We start from the raw sequence: 17,301 nt of genomic DNA, 5'->3' as shown, positions 1-17,301 counted from the left end.
GGGTCCATAGACTTCATCCAACTTCCTCTGAAGTCCATGACATGTCAAAAAGGTTAAGAATCCCTTCTTTTTGAGCGTCAAAGGGAAAGTTTCAAGCAAGGAAATTTGAAAAGCCCTCTAGTCAATTGGTACATTACAAATTGCTGGAAGGCAAAGCCTGGCTGTGTGGCATCTTATTTTGTGTTGTATAGTACCTAACACAGAGTACCATGGTTCAGATAAGCCCCTAGTGCTTCTGATGATGCCAATGAGTATAGCAAAGACCCCATTGCTAAGTCTATACAGAAATAGTATCACGGAATTTGGAAGCCTGTTTTTGTTTTGAGCCTAATTTTTTAAAAGCTGTTTTTAAAAAGTAGTATCTACATATTGGTTCCCTTTGTGTAGTTAAAAAAAACTGGCAAAAGAAAACGAACTTACCCTTTATTGTTAATTTGCAGCTAGAGGAAACGGATCCAGCTGAATTTGTTATTGTACACGTAAAGAGTCCACTGTCTGAAGCATTGGCCTCACGTATTTCTAAGTAGAATCCTCCTTTGTCTTCAGAGAGTTCATATTTTCCTCCTTGTACAAGAGCCTGTAGGATAGAATTAATTTGATTTTAAAGTTGTGGGCTAATTTGGGGATAGAATTTCTAGACAATGTATAGAGGTTAAGAAAAGTTTACCTTTCCATCCTTAGTCCAGCTAACAGTGGGCCAAGGCTCTCCTGTGGCTTTAATTGAAAACTTGGCAATAGTATTTGAAGTTATGGTCATGTCTTGTAGCCCAGTAACAATTACTGGCTTTGAAGAAACTGGCTCAACGGCTTTCTTTTCTGTTTTCTTGGTTTCTGTTGGCTCAGTCGCTTTCTGAGCTGATTTCTTAATTTCTGTTGACTCAGCAGTTTTCTCAACCGCTTTCTTGGTCTCTGTCGACTCGGCAGTTTTCTGAATTGATTTCTTGGTCTCTGTTGTCTCAACAGTTTTTTCAACTGATGTCTTGGTCTCAAGAGTGCTGGACAGTTGGTCATGAATACTCGTAAAGGCTTGGCCAACAAACTGGAAATTAGTCTTCGAAGCTCCACCTTCACCAGAAATTTCACAGATATATTCTCCTCTATCAGCTTCAGTGAGATTATGGATTTTGAGTTCATAAGTGCCATCTGCTGAATAATGAAACTGGAAATGGCCATTTTCCTTCAATTTCTTGCCATCTTTATACCATGCTACTTCTTTGGCACTTAAAACACTGCTTTCAACTGCACATGTTAGCTTTGCAATATCTTTAGAAGCTTCCACTTTCAGTGGCTGAACTATCTTAGGAGGAGCAGTGATTGGTAGCTGTACTTTCTCAGTGGGGACGGGCTTGGTTTCCGTTGGCGATGTGGTTTTGGGGTGAGAAGGAACTAGCTCTGGTGATTTCACCCTCTTGGGTGATTTTATTGCTTCTGGAGATTTTGCATGAGGCTCCGGGGACTTGACTCTTGGTGGTGATGTAACTGACTTTTCAGGGACTCTGGCCTTTTGAAGTGTCAGAGTAAATTGTGCTTCCTGTTTTCCTTCAGAGTTTTCTACCACCACAGTGTAGCTGCCTTCATCTGAGGCCTGGACTGAAGAAATCTCAAAGGTAGAATGGTACTTTGTGGTTGTCACTTGGTGACGGCCAAAGGAACTGATGACTTGACCTGCACGATACCACGTAACTGTTGGTACTGGCTCACCGTCAGTGTCACAAGAAAATCTTGCAGACTCGCCCTCATATACTGTTATAGACCGCGGTTTAGTTAGAATCCTTGCTGCCAAAGTTGTCTTAATCTTTCTATGAGTGGCTTTCTCCTCCACTGACCTTTCTTCAGATGCTGTGGCCTTCATTTCAGCTGCAGCATAATGTTCACGTGATGTGAGAGTTTCCCTGGTCTCTGTCATTTGTGATTTGACTTCCCTTACAGATGAGGAAGCTTCCATCTCAGATGTTTTCTTAAATGATGAAACTGCATATGCCTCCGTCCTGGTTAGTTCAGGAAAAACTGATCTTGGTACTTCCTCATCTTTGCGTTGGGAAGTATAGGTAGTATAGGCCCCTCCAGTAACATCTAATGTTGCGTAGTCAGAAGCTTCTCCCTTGTAATTAGTGCACACGGCACGGTACGTCCCGCTGTCATCGATATGGCAGTCCAGAATTTCCAAGGTCAGAACTCCACTTGTGTTAGTATAATGAATCTTGCTGCTCTCTTGGAGTTCTACACCATTATGGTACCATTTAATGTCAGCAGTTGGCTTAGATTGAACATTTAAGATGAAGCGGGTATTTTGCCCACATGGTACCCGATGAGAGCGCATTCTCAGTGTGATTCGAGGGGCATGGTCCAGAGTGAAAGGCTGCTGACTAAGAATTTCATACTTTCGTTCTGATGATTTCTGGGTCTTTAATGCAGCCTTCATAGACTCATACCTGGAAAATATGTCAAATCTTGCAGTTCTCTCAAATCTCGAGAGTGATCTTTCACTTGACACTGGGCTAGGGGAACGTGGCCGAGTCCTCTCTGGAGTTGGAGATCTTCTTTCAGTTTCATATTCTTCAGCAGGTTGTGTACGTGGCCGTATTAATTCAGATACTGGCCTCATTAATTCAATATAAGTTGGAGAAAGAGATCGTCGTCTTCCTAGCAGCCTAGAGACAGATGAAGATGTCTCTCTTTGTGCACGTTTTGATATTTCAATTTCTTCTTCAATTTCTGTTATTTCAGTTATTTCTCTTTCTCTTCTGGTTTTTTTCCTAGATTTTTCTTCTTTAGCCATCTTGGCCATATGGTCAAGTTCACTTTTATATTCTGAGAGTCGCTGGGTTGTTGTAACTGGACGGAGTAATTCCTCGTCCTCTTTCTCAGCCATGATTCTTTGTCGCTGCCTAGGATGTCTATATGCAGCTCTGGCATGGCGTTCACGTAATTCCATGTAACTTGTGCCAGTTTCCATTTTAGATGGGATATGATAAGTTGAATATCTAAAGTCTTTTCTTGTTTCATCTATTTTGACATGAGCACTGGGTGAAGAATAACGTAGACTAGATAGCTCAAACTGGGGAGGGCTCCTGCTTGGTGGGGAAGCAGAGAAGCCAAGTTCAAGTTCTTCTTCAAGGCGCAGCCTTTCTTCTTCAGTCCTTTTCATGGCTAAGTAATCATCAATTGGAAGGAGAATTTCTTCATCTGAAAGGTCACCAAGAGACCTCCTTCTAGGTCGATAATAATAGTAGTCATAATCAGGAGATGGTGTCCGTCGACGGGCTGGTCTTACTATCTCAAGATCATCTTGGGACAGTTTGGGTATGCGCCATTTAGGTCTGTATTGGTCTGTAATGCGTGGAAGAGGCATCACGTAGAACTGTTCCCATCTTGAGAGGCGAATACGTTTGGGCCTTTTCTGTGCAATTCTGTCGATCTTTCCAGGCATCTCATATTGATCACGTAGTTTCTTGTACCATTTCATGTCAGACATTGGCACAAACTGCTTGATGTGTTGGTCTTCCTCAACAGTGGTGCGTTTGTACCTGCGAGGCTCTGGTACTTCGTAAGGCATACGGAGTCGTTTTTCTTCCTTCTTTTCTTCCTTTTGGAGTACAAATTCACCTTTTACAGTCTTGGTGCTTACAGCTGGTTTGTAAAGTATGGCAGCTTCTCTTAGTGCCTCTTGGGCTACTTGGGTCAGTGGCACAGATTCAGTACCAGAGAGTATTTCAGCCATTCTTAGGGTTTTGTCAATTTGTTTTTGTACATGTCTTTCTCGCTCTTCTTGAGTTTTGTATTCATGCTTGACATACTTGAGGCGTTCTACTTGTAGGTGAGCCTGGCAGCTTGTAGAGCCGGCAGAGTTGGTTGCAGTTACTCTATAATACCCTGTGTCACCTGGCAATGTATCTCTGATATGCAAAGCATAATAGTCTAAGCCTTCGTGGATAATTTCAATGTTGGGACCAAGGGACAGAGGCTGACCATCTTTCTCCCATTTTAAAGTTGGTGGTGGGATGCCAGAAACTCTAATTTCAAAGCAGACACTCTGGCCTTCCTGACATTCTGCATTTGCCAGTAAGCGTTTGAACATTGGTCTTAGGGTAGTGTCTGCCGCTGGTGGGTGTGGCGTCACCGTCAGCTTGGCTTTACAGCTGTCTTCACCATACTTGTTCCGTGCCACCACAGAATATTCAGCATCGTCATCCATAGTCACACTGTTGATTGTTAGTTGGTAAAGACCCTTGTCAGTCTCAAATGTATACTTCTTGTCATCATCACCTGGTTTGATTTTCTGTCCTGACTTATACCATGTCACTCGGGGTTCTGGATGGACGGTTATGGTCACACCAAACCTGACATTTTCACCAATGTAGGCAGTCCGGTTGTATAGAGGCAGAGTAAATTCTGGTGGTCTCTCCAGGAGTCTCATAGTATCTGTCCTCCGTTTAATTTTCTTTACAGTTCTACGACAGTAATAATCATAAGATTCTCTCACACCTTTAACAAAGAGCTCTGCATAGGAACTGTCTTCTCCATAGTCATTGACCACCTTGCATCTGTAGGTACCATCGTCTGCCTTAGTAATGTCTTTAACATACATGGTGGCTTGCCCATCTTGGTATGTAATTTCATATTTTTCACTGTTCTCCAGCTGTCTGATGCCAAAGTACCAGGTCACTTGGGTAGATTCATCATAATTTTCAATGCTGCATTGATATTTTACATACCCGCCTTCTTCTCCAACAGCATGCATTATTTGTCCAGAGATAGGGCCAATTTCAATTGATGCCACTTTAACTTTAGCAACACTCACTCCCCTCTGAGCTCTGATTGCCCCACCACAGGAGATTCGGGCTGCCGATACCACCATGTTCAGGTCTTTCTTTATCAAGGTGTGATAGTAACGCCTGTGTTTTAGTGTCCTGATGACTTTAGTGCTCACATTTTCTCTCCTCTGCTTTAGCCATGGATGCTGGAGCGCCTCAGAAGCTGTCATGCGAGATTTTCTTTCTTTCACCAGCAGCCGATCAACAAAGTCCATGGCTTCAATACTGATGTCCTTGAATGCTTCTTCATCAAAGTTATACTCAGCATTCATGATATTTTCAATCATCTGTTGATTGGTTTCAGCCAGGAATGGATTAATACCACTCAGCAGAACATATACCAGGGTTCCGAGGGACCACATGTCTGTGGCTGTACTGACGACATCATGTTGATGTACCTCTGGTGCATAATATTCAGGAGCAGTGAACATAAGCCTAAAGTTGTCCCCTGGCTTCAACTGCCGGGCTTGACCAAATTCAATGATTTTAATGGTGGAACTTCTTCTTGTTTGGTAAATGATATTATCTGGCCTAATGTCAAAGTGCCCGATATTGTGACTGTGTAAGAATTCAAGGGCTTCACAGACCTGGCGAACATAACTTACAATTTCTCTTTCATTGAGCTCAAAAGCACTGGTGTTAATTCTTTCAAAGATATCAAGTCCTGAAATAAACTCAAAGATCATAACCAACTCTTCCATGCTTTCAAATGATTCATGGAGGTATAAGATATTTTTATGTCTAGCAATGTTAAGAATAGAAATTTCCTTCTTTACCAAAACTTGGTCAGTTCCTTTAACTTTGACAAATTTGGCCATATATGTCTTCTTAGAAGAAGTTTCAACACAGCGGTGGACAATTCCAAACTGTCCACGTCCTAGGTCTTCAGCAATCATATACTTGTCATAGAGTTCCTTGGTTGAAGAGTGAGAAGCCTTAGTTGTGCTGACTTCTCTGGTTTCATCCACCTCTTCATCATAGTTCATTACTCTAGTCTTATCTTCCTTAGTTATGGTTGGTTCTGTAGGTTCAGAAGGTTTGCTGAGGCCAAATTTATTTTCAGCTATTACACGGAACTGGTAACTAGTCTTACCAAATAAATTAATCACAGTATATCGTGTTTCCCGAGCTTGACCCACACGGAGCCATCTTTCTGCTGTAGTGGCACATTTTTCAATGATGTAGTTGGTGATTTTGCTACCACCATCAGAAGCTGGCTCAGTCCAAGTTAAGTTGACTGAATCTCTTGAGACGTCACTCACTTTGACTCCCCTAGGAGGGTCAGGAACATCAGCCACATCCAACTCAACTGTTTTCTGATCAATTCCAAATCGATTTTTAGCACAGACGACATAGAAGCCAGCATCTTTTCTCTCTACTCCATTGGAGAACACAAGGGAGGTGAATGATCTAGTGACAATAACTTGGTAGTGGCCGTTGTTGTCAATGAGATCCTGCCCTTTCTGCCAGGTGATCACTGGGTCTGGTTTGCCACTGAAGGGAATCTTGATGCTGATGACTTCTCCCCGGAGAGCATGAACAGCTCCCATACCTTCAAGATTTTTAGGCAAATGTATCTTTGCGGGAACTGTACCAAAGGAAATAAGAACAAAAAATTTTTTTTAGAAATGGCAACATTGCAAGTTACTAGCAAACATAGGGAAAAGCCAGAATATGAATGTGTTCTCCAACATCAAGGTTGTATTATTATTTATATCATTACCTTCAACATCTAAGGAGGCCGTGCCGGACACAGATCCTCCTTGGTTAGTAGCTCTGACTTGGTAGACAGTGGCATCATCATCTGTTACATTTGTAATGATGAGTTGGTAATATCCACCCTTAAATTCTTGAATTCTATACTTTTCTCCATCTGCAATGATTTCTTTGCCCTGGCGGTACCATTTGACAACAGGTTTAGGATGACCAGTTACTTTGCAGACCAATGTTGCATTGCTCTTATATCTGACATTCAGATTTCTTAGTTCATCTTTAAAGTGTGGTGCCTGTATTGGAACATCAGATTTAGGAGTGACAGGTTCTGATATTTCACTCCATTCACTTTCACCACCTAGGTTTTCACATTTCACACGGAACTCATATTCAAGACCTTCAATAAGGTTTTGTACAGAAAAGACGGTTTCTCGAATTTCATCTGTTGTCACAGCAATCCACTTATTTTGTTTCTTTTCACGCTTCTCAAGGTAGTAATTTCTAATCTTTGCTCCACCATCACTGGAAGGTGGCTTCCAAGCCACAACACAGGAATCTTTTGTAAGAGCAGTTATAGTTGGTTTGCTAGGAGCACCAGGCTTTTCTGGATAAAAACAAAAAGATTTAAATCAAGAAGTTAAACAGGTATACTTATTGTTGAATACCACAAAGTCCTGTTTTGTGATAAATGTTTTACGTAATAGGTTGGGATATATTTTTCAGAAAAAAAAAATTGACAGTTTACTCCAAGAACCTTACAGAGGAGAAAATAAAATTCTAGTGTATTTGAATAAGATAGGGATACAAACCACATACTCCTTTGCCCTTCCTTTTGTTGCTTAATTTATATTCACAAAAACTTCTTGTGAAGTTTCACAAAGAGATTAGTCTAATTTCCATCTTAATTAGCCATTTTTGCAAAATGAACTTTTCCCTTAGAATGACAATGTGCAAAGATTGGAGTTTATGGTGATGTAGGAATTGGACCTTGCTTACCAAATGGAGTCTTGATAACCACAATTGATGAGACCTCCAGAGCTTCACTAATGCCATAGGTGTTCTGAGCAGATACTCGGAAATAATAGCCAGCATTTTCAGTGAGGTTAACAATTCTGCAGCTTGTTACTGAAATGGCTGAAGATACCAGCTGCCACTCAGCACCTTCCTTTGCCTCACATTTTTCAACCACATAGTTGGTTATCCATGACCCTCCATCATCTGTAGGAGGTTTCCAGCTGATTACAGCAGAGTTCTTAAGTAGTGCTTCAATCACAATTGGCCCTGTAGGTTTGTCTGGCTTATCTGTTAATAACAAAACAAGATAAATAACCATAAAAAACAGTGGCTTAGTGTTTCAAAAAATCCATATGCCCTTCCTCTTGGGAAAATGAAGTGAAATAAAATAAAATACCTTGTATTTCCACATCAAGAGTGGCATCAACTGTTCCAAATACATTGCTTAGCTGCACTTTGTATTTCCCAGCATGAGTCTTGCGCTGGACATTCTTGATGATAAGATGAGTATAGTGCTCAGTATTCTCAATGGTAACAGTCTCTGAATTTTGCAAAGGTTTCTTGTCATGGAACCAAGTAATGGCAGGTACGGGGCGACCAATGTACATAACATGCAAACGGAGAGTAGACCCCACTGCCGCATAGTATTTCTCTTTCAGTGGGAAACCAGGGTGGAACTGAGGAGTTGCTTGCAAAAGTAGCTTGCTGCTGGTTTCTACCTCCCCAACTTCATTGGTTGCTGTGCAGGTGTAGACACCTTCATCCTCTTGTTCATCTGTCATTACAGTGAGAGTATGAGTGCGCCCATCTGATGACATTTTGTATTTTCGACTTTGTATTAGTTCTTTGCCAAAGCGGAACCATTTAATATCCGGAAGGGGCCTTCCAACAATCTGGCAGGAGAGCTGAGCTGCTTCACCCAATTTAGTAGTAACATCTGCCATTTCTTTTCGTACTCCTGGTGCCTCTCCAGCTGAAATAGGAAAAAAAGTATTCTATTAAGTGTTCATTTTCTATTACTAGAGAATCTACTCATCTTTCACTCCTCTAAGCCTGGCGTTAGCTGATTAGGATTATGAGGATCAACTACGATAACTATAAAGTGCATAGTACCTGGCACACAGTAAGTGCTATATAAATGTTAATTATTATTTTAGCTTTATATCTTTTTTAAAGATTTTTACAGGGGTGGTTATATTTACAGATCCCCAATGAAAAAATAATATTCTTAGGATCTGAATCATTTGTCATGGTCACAAAAACATGGTCAGATAGATCTTTCCCTTCATAAATGGAATGAAACTAATTATGTATACTTGTGGGGATGGTTCCCTCTGAAAACCCCAGGTCTTCTCCTTGCATAGAATTAAGTTTTATTCACTAGGAAGGCGGAGGGGGTGAGGAAGGGGGAAGAATATCTGATCTCTTCCTTTAAAATGGATATATCAGAACCTATGGTGAATAGTAGACTTATAGCCATAATGGGAGATCTGCTGCAACAATGTGATTAACAGCACTATCCTTAGCAGCCCTTTTGGGACTGTGTATTTAAAATGGCCCTGTACTGGGGCAGCTAAGTGGCTTAGTGCCTAGAGATAGGAGTTTCTTGGTTCAGATCTGGCTTCAGACACGTCCTAGCTATGTGACCCTAGGCAAGTCACTTAACCCCCATTGCCTAGCCCTTACCGCTCTTCTGCCTTGGAACTGATAATACTTTGTATTGATCACAGAAGGTAAGGATTTTAAAAAATAAAATAAAATGGCCCTATGTAAAAGTTCTCTGGTGGTATATGTGTATACATAAATACACACATGTGTGTTAATATGTGTAATTCTTTCTTATCACACATTTAATAAATGCTAGTTGTATGGTCTACAAAACTGCTAACATCCAACAAAGCTTTATGCCAGAGTCTCTGACCATTTTTCTGCAGAGAAATAGTTGCCCCTACCATTTTATTTATCCAGTAAAACATTGTGTAACACAAATGATTCAAACACTGGATAGAGCTTGAAGTAGATGACTACAATTTAAGGATACATACATGTCAGTTTAGTCTTCACAGACATGGCAGTCCTTCGAGGTCTGCTGATTCCAGTCTCATTTTCAGCAAAAACCCTGAATTCATATTCAGTGGCTTCCAATAAACCACCGATTGTGAACTGCCTGTCTTTAATACGATCTTTATTGCTCTTCTTCCATGCACTGTCTCCAGACTGGCGGTATTCTATCCAGTATCCAAGGATTTCTTTTCCACCATCACATTCAGGTTTTTCCCACTGAAGAGTAACGCTATCTCTGGATAGAGATAGGATCTCAATCTCTCCAGGTTGGCTTGGTTTATCTGAAACATTTTAAAATGTTTGAGAAAGAGGCCAAAAGTAAAAGAAAAGATGAGTCAACTTTTTCAGAAACATAACCATTTTCTTACCAAAAGGATCCTTGCATACAACTGGTTCAGAAGCAGGACTGGTTTCACTTAAGCCAACATCATTCTGTGCAATGATACGGAATTGATATTCAGCATCAGGAACCAAGCCTGTGACTGTGTACATTGTGGTAGTGATCTGGGTCTTGTTGTGTCTAACCCACTTGTCAGTAGAGGTTTCTTTCCGTTCAATGTAGTACCCGGTGACCCGAGAACCACCATCATCTTTGGGTCGTGACCAGGACAAGCTGACAGAACTCTTAGTTACATCCAGCACTTCTGGAGGATTGCTGGGAGGTTCTGGAGGGTCTACACATATCAAAACAAAAAGATGTTAAATATAATTTGCACATGGTCATAATTCCTGAAGTTGGGGGGGAGTGGAGAAAGAGGCAGGGAATAAGCATTTATATAGCACTCACTCTTTACAAATATTTTATTCAATGAAAATAAAGTAACCGCTTATTTTTTAAGTTAGAAAGACAAATGTAGACTTACTTAGTGGTGTTTTTGGTATGACTGGTTCTTCAGATTTCAGGGGCTTGCTGATACCAAACTGGTTTTCTGCTGAAACACGGAAGTGATACTCTACATTCTCTTTTAGGCCTTTTACCACAAGAGACGTGCCTCTAACTCTGGAATCAATGGTATACCAGGCAGCTTTAGGGACTTCTCGCCTCTCAACAATGTACCCTATGACATCGGCGCCACCATCATCAGCTGGAGGTCTCCAGCTCACTCTAACAGAACGAGCTTGTATGTCATCATATTCAAGGGGACCTTCTGGAGTATTTGGACTTCCAATCACCTTGACCTTGATATAAACTGCTTTCTTGCCACACTTGTTTTCTAGAACCAAGTCATAGTTGCCAGAATCATCCCGATCTGCTTCTTTAATCACAAGCTCAGTGTGTGTGTCAGAAGTTGCAATCATAGCTCTCTTACTAATGTCTTGGCCTTCCTTCGTCCATTTGCATATTGGGAATGGTTTTCCTTTGATTGGTATGGTGAGCCTGATGACTCCACCTTGTCTTACAAAGACACCTTCCTGGTATCTTTCATCAAGTTCATAATCAGGATATTCTGAAAGGAAAAAAAAATGAGTATTGTAGCATGTTTATTTATATAAGAAAAAGTTATCCCACAGTTATATAAGGAAGTATGCAATTACATATCTTACCAAGCATTTCAGTGACTTTCACCGTTCCTGGTACTTCAGCAGGTTCCCCAGGTCCACCAGCATTACAGGCCATGACACGGAATCTATATTCTGCCCCCTGAGGCAGATGTGTTAGTGTATATTCCCGGATCTTGGTTGGAGTGGTATTGCATTTGGTCCATTCATGCTGATCCACCTTCTGCATTTCAATTAAGTAGCCAGTGACTTTAGATCCTCCTTCATCTTCAGGAACACTCCAGGCAAGGGAGACTGATGTTCTTGTAGTATCTGTAACTCTTGGGTTCTGAGGTTTTCCTGGAGGAGCTGGGAGAAAAAAAAAGTATAAAATGGCCCAGAAATTTAAAAATAACAATAAAAGCCTAACTAAACTGCCTAAAAAACCCATCCTAAGGTTACTGAACCACAAGATATTAATGACTATTTATTTCGAGAAAACTTACTTTACCCATTAAGACATCTATTGGTTTCCCCTTTGTCTTGGTATAGTAGAAAAAGCACCACCTCTAGAGTCTGGGGTTCTTATAACACATCTCACCCTTTACTACTTATGCAACCTTGGACAAATTACTCTGACTCCCTATTTTTCATTTTCCTTATTTTCACAGTAAGGGTATAGGACTAAATAGACTGAGGTCCTTTCTGGCTTGACACCTATGACACTCTGACTGAGATTACTTACCAATTGGATCCATGGCAACAACTGGTTTGGAAGGACGACTTGGTTTCCCAGTACCTCTGGCATTAATGGCAGTAATACGGTGTTCATACTCTAATCCTTCAATGAGGCCAGTGGAACGATAACGTGTCATGGTCACTGCTACTTTATTGACACGGACCCATCGATCTGCTCTGACTTCTTTACGTTCTACAATATAACCTGTCACCTGGGAGCCACCATCATCTTCAGGTGGGTACCAAGTTAGTGTCATACCATCACGGGAAACATCAAAGATCTGTATTGTTTCTGGAGGTCCTGGTATACCTGTTGTAAAGTAAGAAACACAAGTTAATGAAAAATTGACATTATATATGCATTGAAAAATAATCACAAAAACATTCATGAATCTATGGCCCCTAACTGTCAAGTTAGCATTATAATTGGTACAAAAGACTGTCTTGGGATGGTGTTTCCAAGGAATTTGCTGTATGTATTTTTCCTGATATTCCTGGCTCCTATTAAGACTCAGCTCATGGGGGAAGTTAGGTAGCACAGTGGATAGAGCACCAGGCCTGGGAATTGAGAGGTCCTGGGTTCAAATTTGACTTCAGATATTTCCTAACTGTGTGACCCTAGACAAATCACTTAATTCCATTTGCCTTATCTTTTACCTCTCTTCTGTCTTGGTATCAATACTTAGTATTGATTTAAGAGCTTTAAAAAGACATAGCTTATATCCCATCTTTAAGAGGCCTTGCCTAGTTTTCCCTACCCCTAGCCTATTGCTAGTGCCTTCCTTCTGGGACTACTTTCCATTTACACTGGATATACTGAATGTTGTCTATTCCATTTGAATTGCTTACATTACAGACCACTTGAGGGCAGGTATTATGTCTTTGTTTTTGTTTAGCACCTACTTGCTGACCAAATGCTTCTCTTCTCTTATCCTTTGAGATTAGTACAGGAAAATAACCCCATGATCCATAAGACTTGTGTTGTAATCCCAATTCAGATACTATCCTGTTATTCAACCTTAGGCAAATCATTTTCTGATCCTGAGGTGTCTTTTTTTTAATTAGGAAATTGGATTGGATGAACTGTGAGATCCCTTCTCTAAAGTTTATTTTTGATATGAGCAGCAACATAAAACCTTACCAGATACTGTCTAAATCCCTTAAATCTTTGTAAATGCTTTGTAAATGTGTCTTTTAATTTCCTAGGTTATCATGGAATGGATTTCTCATTCTTTCAATTATTGTTTTGGGTAGGGAATGGAGGGAGAACTTACTGATGCTGCTACGGCATTCTATGACCTCAGACTGTAAGTAGGAACCAATTCCAAAGCGATTTGTAGCAGCTACACGGAACACATATTCATTTCCTTCAGTGAGTCTGGTAAACTTAAAAGTTGGTCTAGTCACAGATTCAGAAACTGGCAGCCAGCCTGGTCGATGGGCATCCCGCTGTTCTACCACATAACCACTTAGTGGAGCACCACCATCCAATTCAGGCGGCTCCCAGGAAATGGTGACCGAAGTAGCATCGATTTCATCAATTTTGATTGGCCCAGTTGGTGGTCCAGGTTTGTCTGAAAAATGAAAACATATTCCATCTCATTGCAAGGTGAAGTTAGGTGTTGAATCTTGACTATAATGGCAGTAGAGAAAAGTAAAAATACTTTTATCACCTGAACTTACCAAGAATGATAACTTTAATGGTTTCTGAAGTAGTTCCAGTCACATTCTTCAGTTCAAGAGTATATTCTCCAGTGTCCTTTATAGTGGTCTCACGGATTGTTAACTTGGTTACTTTTGAGTGGGTTTCAACAGTGACACGCTCTGATTCTTTCAATTTCGAGCCAGAAAAGAACCAGGATGCAGCTGGAGGTGGACGACCAGCAATTGGTATAACTAGCTCTATGGGTCTGCCAGCTGGGACATGAATAGTCTTTTGAGGCATTGTAGAAAGATCTATTGTAGGCAATACTATGGAGAAAGAAAAGTTTAGAAAATTTTAGTAAGCCATCCTAAAGCATTCATCCTGATAAAATTAAAAAAAAAACACAAACTTTTGAACAAAAGTCTTGTTAAATGTTTAATCATGTTAAATCTTTAAGTTGTGATTTTCTAGTACATACCTCGCAGGTCTTGGACAGTTACTGCTGTGACAATCTCCCTTGGTTCTGACACACCTTTCTCATTCTGTGCCCTCACTCTAAATAAGTACTGTTCACCTTCATTGAGTGAGATAACAGTGTGCTCTAAGACAGTGGGTTTCAAGGTTACAACTTTCATCCATCTTTCAGTACCAGCTTTACAGGCCTCAAGAACATATCCAGTAAGCCTGCTACCACCATCATAGAGGGGTTTTTCCCAGGCAAGAGAAACACTGGACTTTGTGACATCCACCACTTCCAGCTTTTGAGGCACCAAGGGAACTTCTGAGACCAGGACAGCATCAGATGTTTCACAGGGCTCTCCGATGCCATAAATATTCTCTGGAAGTACTCTGAAGTAGTACATGGTTCCTTCTACAAGTCCAGAAATTCTGTAAAGTGTCTTGCTGCATTTAGTAGTTACTGTTTTAAATGCTCTCATGGCAGCCTCACGTTTCTCAATAATGTAGTTGGTAACTGGTGCACCACCATCAATAGTGGGGATCTCCCAAGTAATGGTCACAGAATCTCTTGACACTTCCTTAACTTTCACAGAGGGACATGGACCAGGTGTATCTGAAAAACGTTATCAGAAACATTACTTCCTATTTGCATAATTGGTTGATTCCCACCCCCGCCCCACCCCCAGAAAATAACTAGTGTGATGCATGTCCTCCACAACTTTCTCTTTCTCTTTTGTGGGACAGCAGCATTCTTCAAGATAATATGAAAAAAATACCCCAAGATCAGTTAAGTTTAGAGAAGTGCTTACCATATACTTTAACGAGGACTGTTGCTGATTTTTTGCCAGATTGATTTTCTGCTTCAATGGTATATTTTCCAGCATCATACCGATTAACTTTGTCAACAATAAGCAAAGTATAGCTTTCCGTTGTGTCAATAATTGCTCGACTTGTGAGATCAATGCCCTTTTTGCTCCATGTGATAACAGGAGGTGGCCTTCCTGATACAGATACCATAAGGCGCAAAGAAACTCCAGCCCTGACGGTAACAGTTTTCTTCAGATCATCAGCAAGCTCAAGATCTGGAATTTCTGGAAGACAAATACCAAAATGAATTAATTTGCAAACCAATTGGAGAACAAATAACTTCCATCAAAGAGTTACATGATAAATACCTAGTCGTTCCACAGGTTCAATTTCAGTAGTTGATTCACTGTATTCACTCATGCCATTCACATTTACTGCAGCAACTCTGAAGCAGTATTTCTGGCCAGTTTTAAGATCTGGGACCGTGAATTCAGGATTTCTTAGAGTAGCATTTGTATGCACTCTGTACCACTGATCAGTTTCTTGTTCTTTCATTTCAAGGACATAGCCTATGATGTCAGCACCACCATCATACATTGGTTTTGTCCATGCCAGGCTAATGCTACGTTTGGTTGTGTCTACAACTCTTGGAGCAGAAGGTGGCCCAGGAGTATCTTTGGGAGAAAAGAGAGACAAGTTTTTATGAACTGCTGGGATTTGTAATTCATGGCTTCAGGTATCATCCATAAGCCTCAGTCATTGTGTAGCATGATGAATCTTTATAGCTATATCCTTTGGTCACTTTTAGTTTAATATTGGATACCGTGTGATTATGTGGGTTTTTAAAGGCTTGTGCCTCATTACTGTATGAAGGTGATGCAAGGTTCTCAAAAGCTGTGAGATAATGGAGCACAAGCTCTGAGACATGGGTCCTGGTGATAGACTACTTCCCAAGCACCAGCCTAAGTGCAAAAAAGCTCATTATCAGTAAGAAATGTGGCTTTTTGAAGATGGATTCTTTGGCCATGACAACCCAAAAGAGAGAAAAAAAAAGAAAATGGTCCTCAGTCTTGCATTGTCCCTTTCTGCTTTTGTAACAAGGGTGGGAAAGTAGCAGAAAAGGGGGAAGCGAATAATTAAAAGAGCATAGTTTTTATACCATCTAATAACTTTTAAAAAATACTGCACTGGAAATATTTTGCTGCCTTTGCTTTGTCCTTTACCTTCCTACTGCCTATTTCAGTAACTTACTGAGGCCACTTCTGGGTGTTAAGGTGCCCAAAAGTCCATGTCCTCCACTTAGGCTTTTCTCTAGTCAATTGCCTCATCTGAAGAAAAGCACTTACTTGTTGACTGACTCTTAATGAATTTCAGAATTAACTTTCCCTAGCATTTATCAATTCTTTCCTTTTCCTTATAGACAATCAAATTGCCCAGCTCTGATGCTTAAGCTTTTAAAGAATTTTTATTTCAATTAGCAAACTTTTTTTATTAGTAAACTGTTTCTCACTCTACCATCTCCTCCTCTCTTTTGTAAAAACATAACATTTTTATCTGAGGGCTCAACTGCTAAGAATATAAGATATTTTGTTTCTATCTCAGTCACTGATAGCTGGATTATTAACTTTTGCTTTACTAGTGTGAAAATGATTTTGCTATAATTTCAAGTTAGTAGTAGCTTTCAGCTTCCTGAAAGCCTCTTAAATGGGACATTTTCTTTTTATTTCCCCTTCAGTTTTTCAAAAAGAATTATTTCATTTGCAGGGGAATTTTCAGAACATAATTTTCTTAAGTAGCAACATAATTGATATTTATAGTTATCTTACATGGGCAATATATAAAGCAATCCTAAATGAACTTCTTTTTGGGTAACAACTTTCTCCCCCTCCTTTCCTCCCTTCTTCCTTTCCTCCCTTCCTCCCTTCCTTCTTTCCCTCCTCTCCTCCTTCTTCCTTTTGTTCTTTCTTTCTTCCCTTACCTTCTATCTTAGAATCAATACTGTGTATTAGTTCCAAGGCAGAAGAGTGGTAAGGGCCAGGCAATGGGAGTTAAGTGACTTGCCCAGGGTCACACAGCTAGGAAATGTCTGAGGTCAGATTTGAACCTACCATCTCCCATTTCTAGGCCTGGCTCTCAATTCACTGAGCCACTAGCTGCCTGTAACATAACTTTCTATAAATTCTCTGAAATAATGAATTAGCAAATTATTTGTAATACATCATTCGACAGGAACTCCAAGCATGTATACTTTTTGGAACTTACATGAAGGTTCTTTGCATAAGATGAAGTTGGAAGCTTCACTAGGCTCACTGTTGCCAGCAGCATTTACTGCTGTGACCCGGAACTGGTACTCACAGCCTTCCATTAAGCCAGTCACTTTAAGCCTGGTGTCATAAACAGTGTAATCTTTATTGACCCGTGTCCAGCGCAGGCTCTTCTTTTCACGTTTGTCCACAAGGTAGTTGCTGATCTCATTGCCACCATCAGATTCTGGCTTTTGCCACTGAATGATGACATGTTCTTTGCCAGCACCCATTTCTTCAGGCATACCAGGTGGTGATGGAATAG

At 40.5% G+C, this 17,301-nt stretch overlaps 1 protein-coding gene across 1 annotated transcript in view; it reads right to left on the bottom strand.

Annotated features, from left to right (window-relative positions):
• Positions 1–17,301, bottom strand: part of TTN (titin) — a 328,387-nt gene that overhangs the window by 3,569 nt on the left and 307,517 nt on the right. The window contains exons 295-311 of the mRNA XM_044669742.1: positions 16,996–17,301; positions 15,102–15,407; positions 14,736–15,017; positions 13,946–14,539; positions 13,506–13,793; positions 13,097–13,396; positions 11,830–12,132; positions 11,151–11,453; positions 10,469–11,053; positions 9,974–10,279; positions 9,587–9,886; positions 7,939–8,514; positions 7,524–7,829; positions 6,538–7,131; positions 974–6,402; positions 668–862; positions 421–577 (exon numbers count right to left, since the gene is read on the bottom strand). Coding sequence (XP_044525677.1) covers positions 421–577; positions 668–862; positions 974–6,402; positions 6,538–7,131; positions 7,524–7,829; positions 7,939–8,514; positions 9,587–9,886; positions 9,974–10,279; positions 10,469–11,053; positions 11,151–11,453; positions 11,830–12,132; positions 13,097–13,396; positions 13,506–13,793; positions 13,946–14,539; positions 14,736–15,017; positions 15,102–15,407; positions 16,996–17,301 — 11,130 coding nt within the window. The remainder of the gene's footprint in view (positions 1–420; positions 578–667; positions 863–973; positions 6,403–6,537; positions 7,132–7,523; positions 7,830–7,938; positions 8,515–9,586; positions 9,887–9,973; positions 10,280–10,468; positions 11,054–11,150; positions 11,454–11,829; positions 12,133–13,096; positions 13,397–13,505; positions 13,794–13,945; positions 14,540–14,735; positions 15,018–15,101; positions 15,408–16,995) is intronic.

The sequence above is a fragment of the Gracilinanus agilis genome, chromosome 3 (assembly GCF_016433145.1).
Source record: "Gracilinanus agilis isolate LMUSP501 chromosome 3, AgileGrace, whole genome shotgun sequence".
NCBI lineage: Eukaryota > Metazoa > Chordata > Mammalia > Didelphimorphia > Didelphidae > Gracilinanus > Gracilinanus agilis.
Note: the sequence above shows the minus strand (reverse complement) of the source record. Positions and strands in the feature narration are given on the sequence as shown.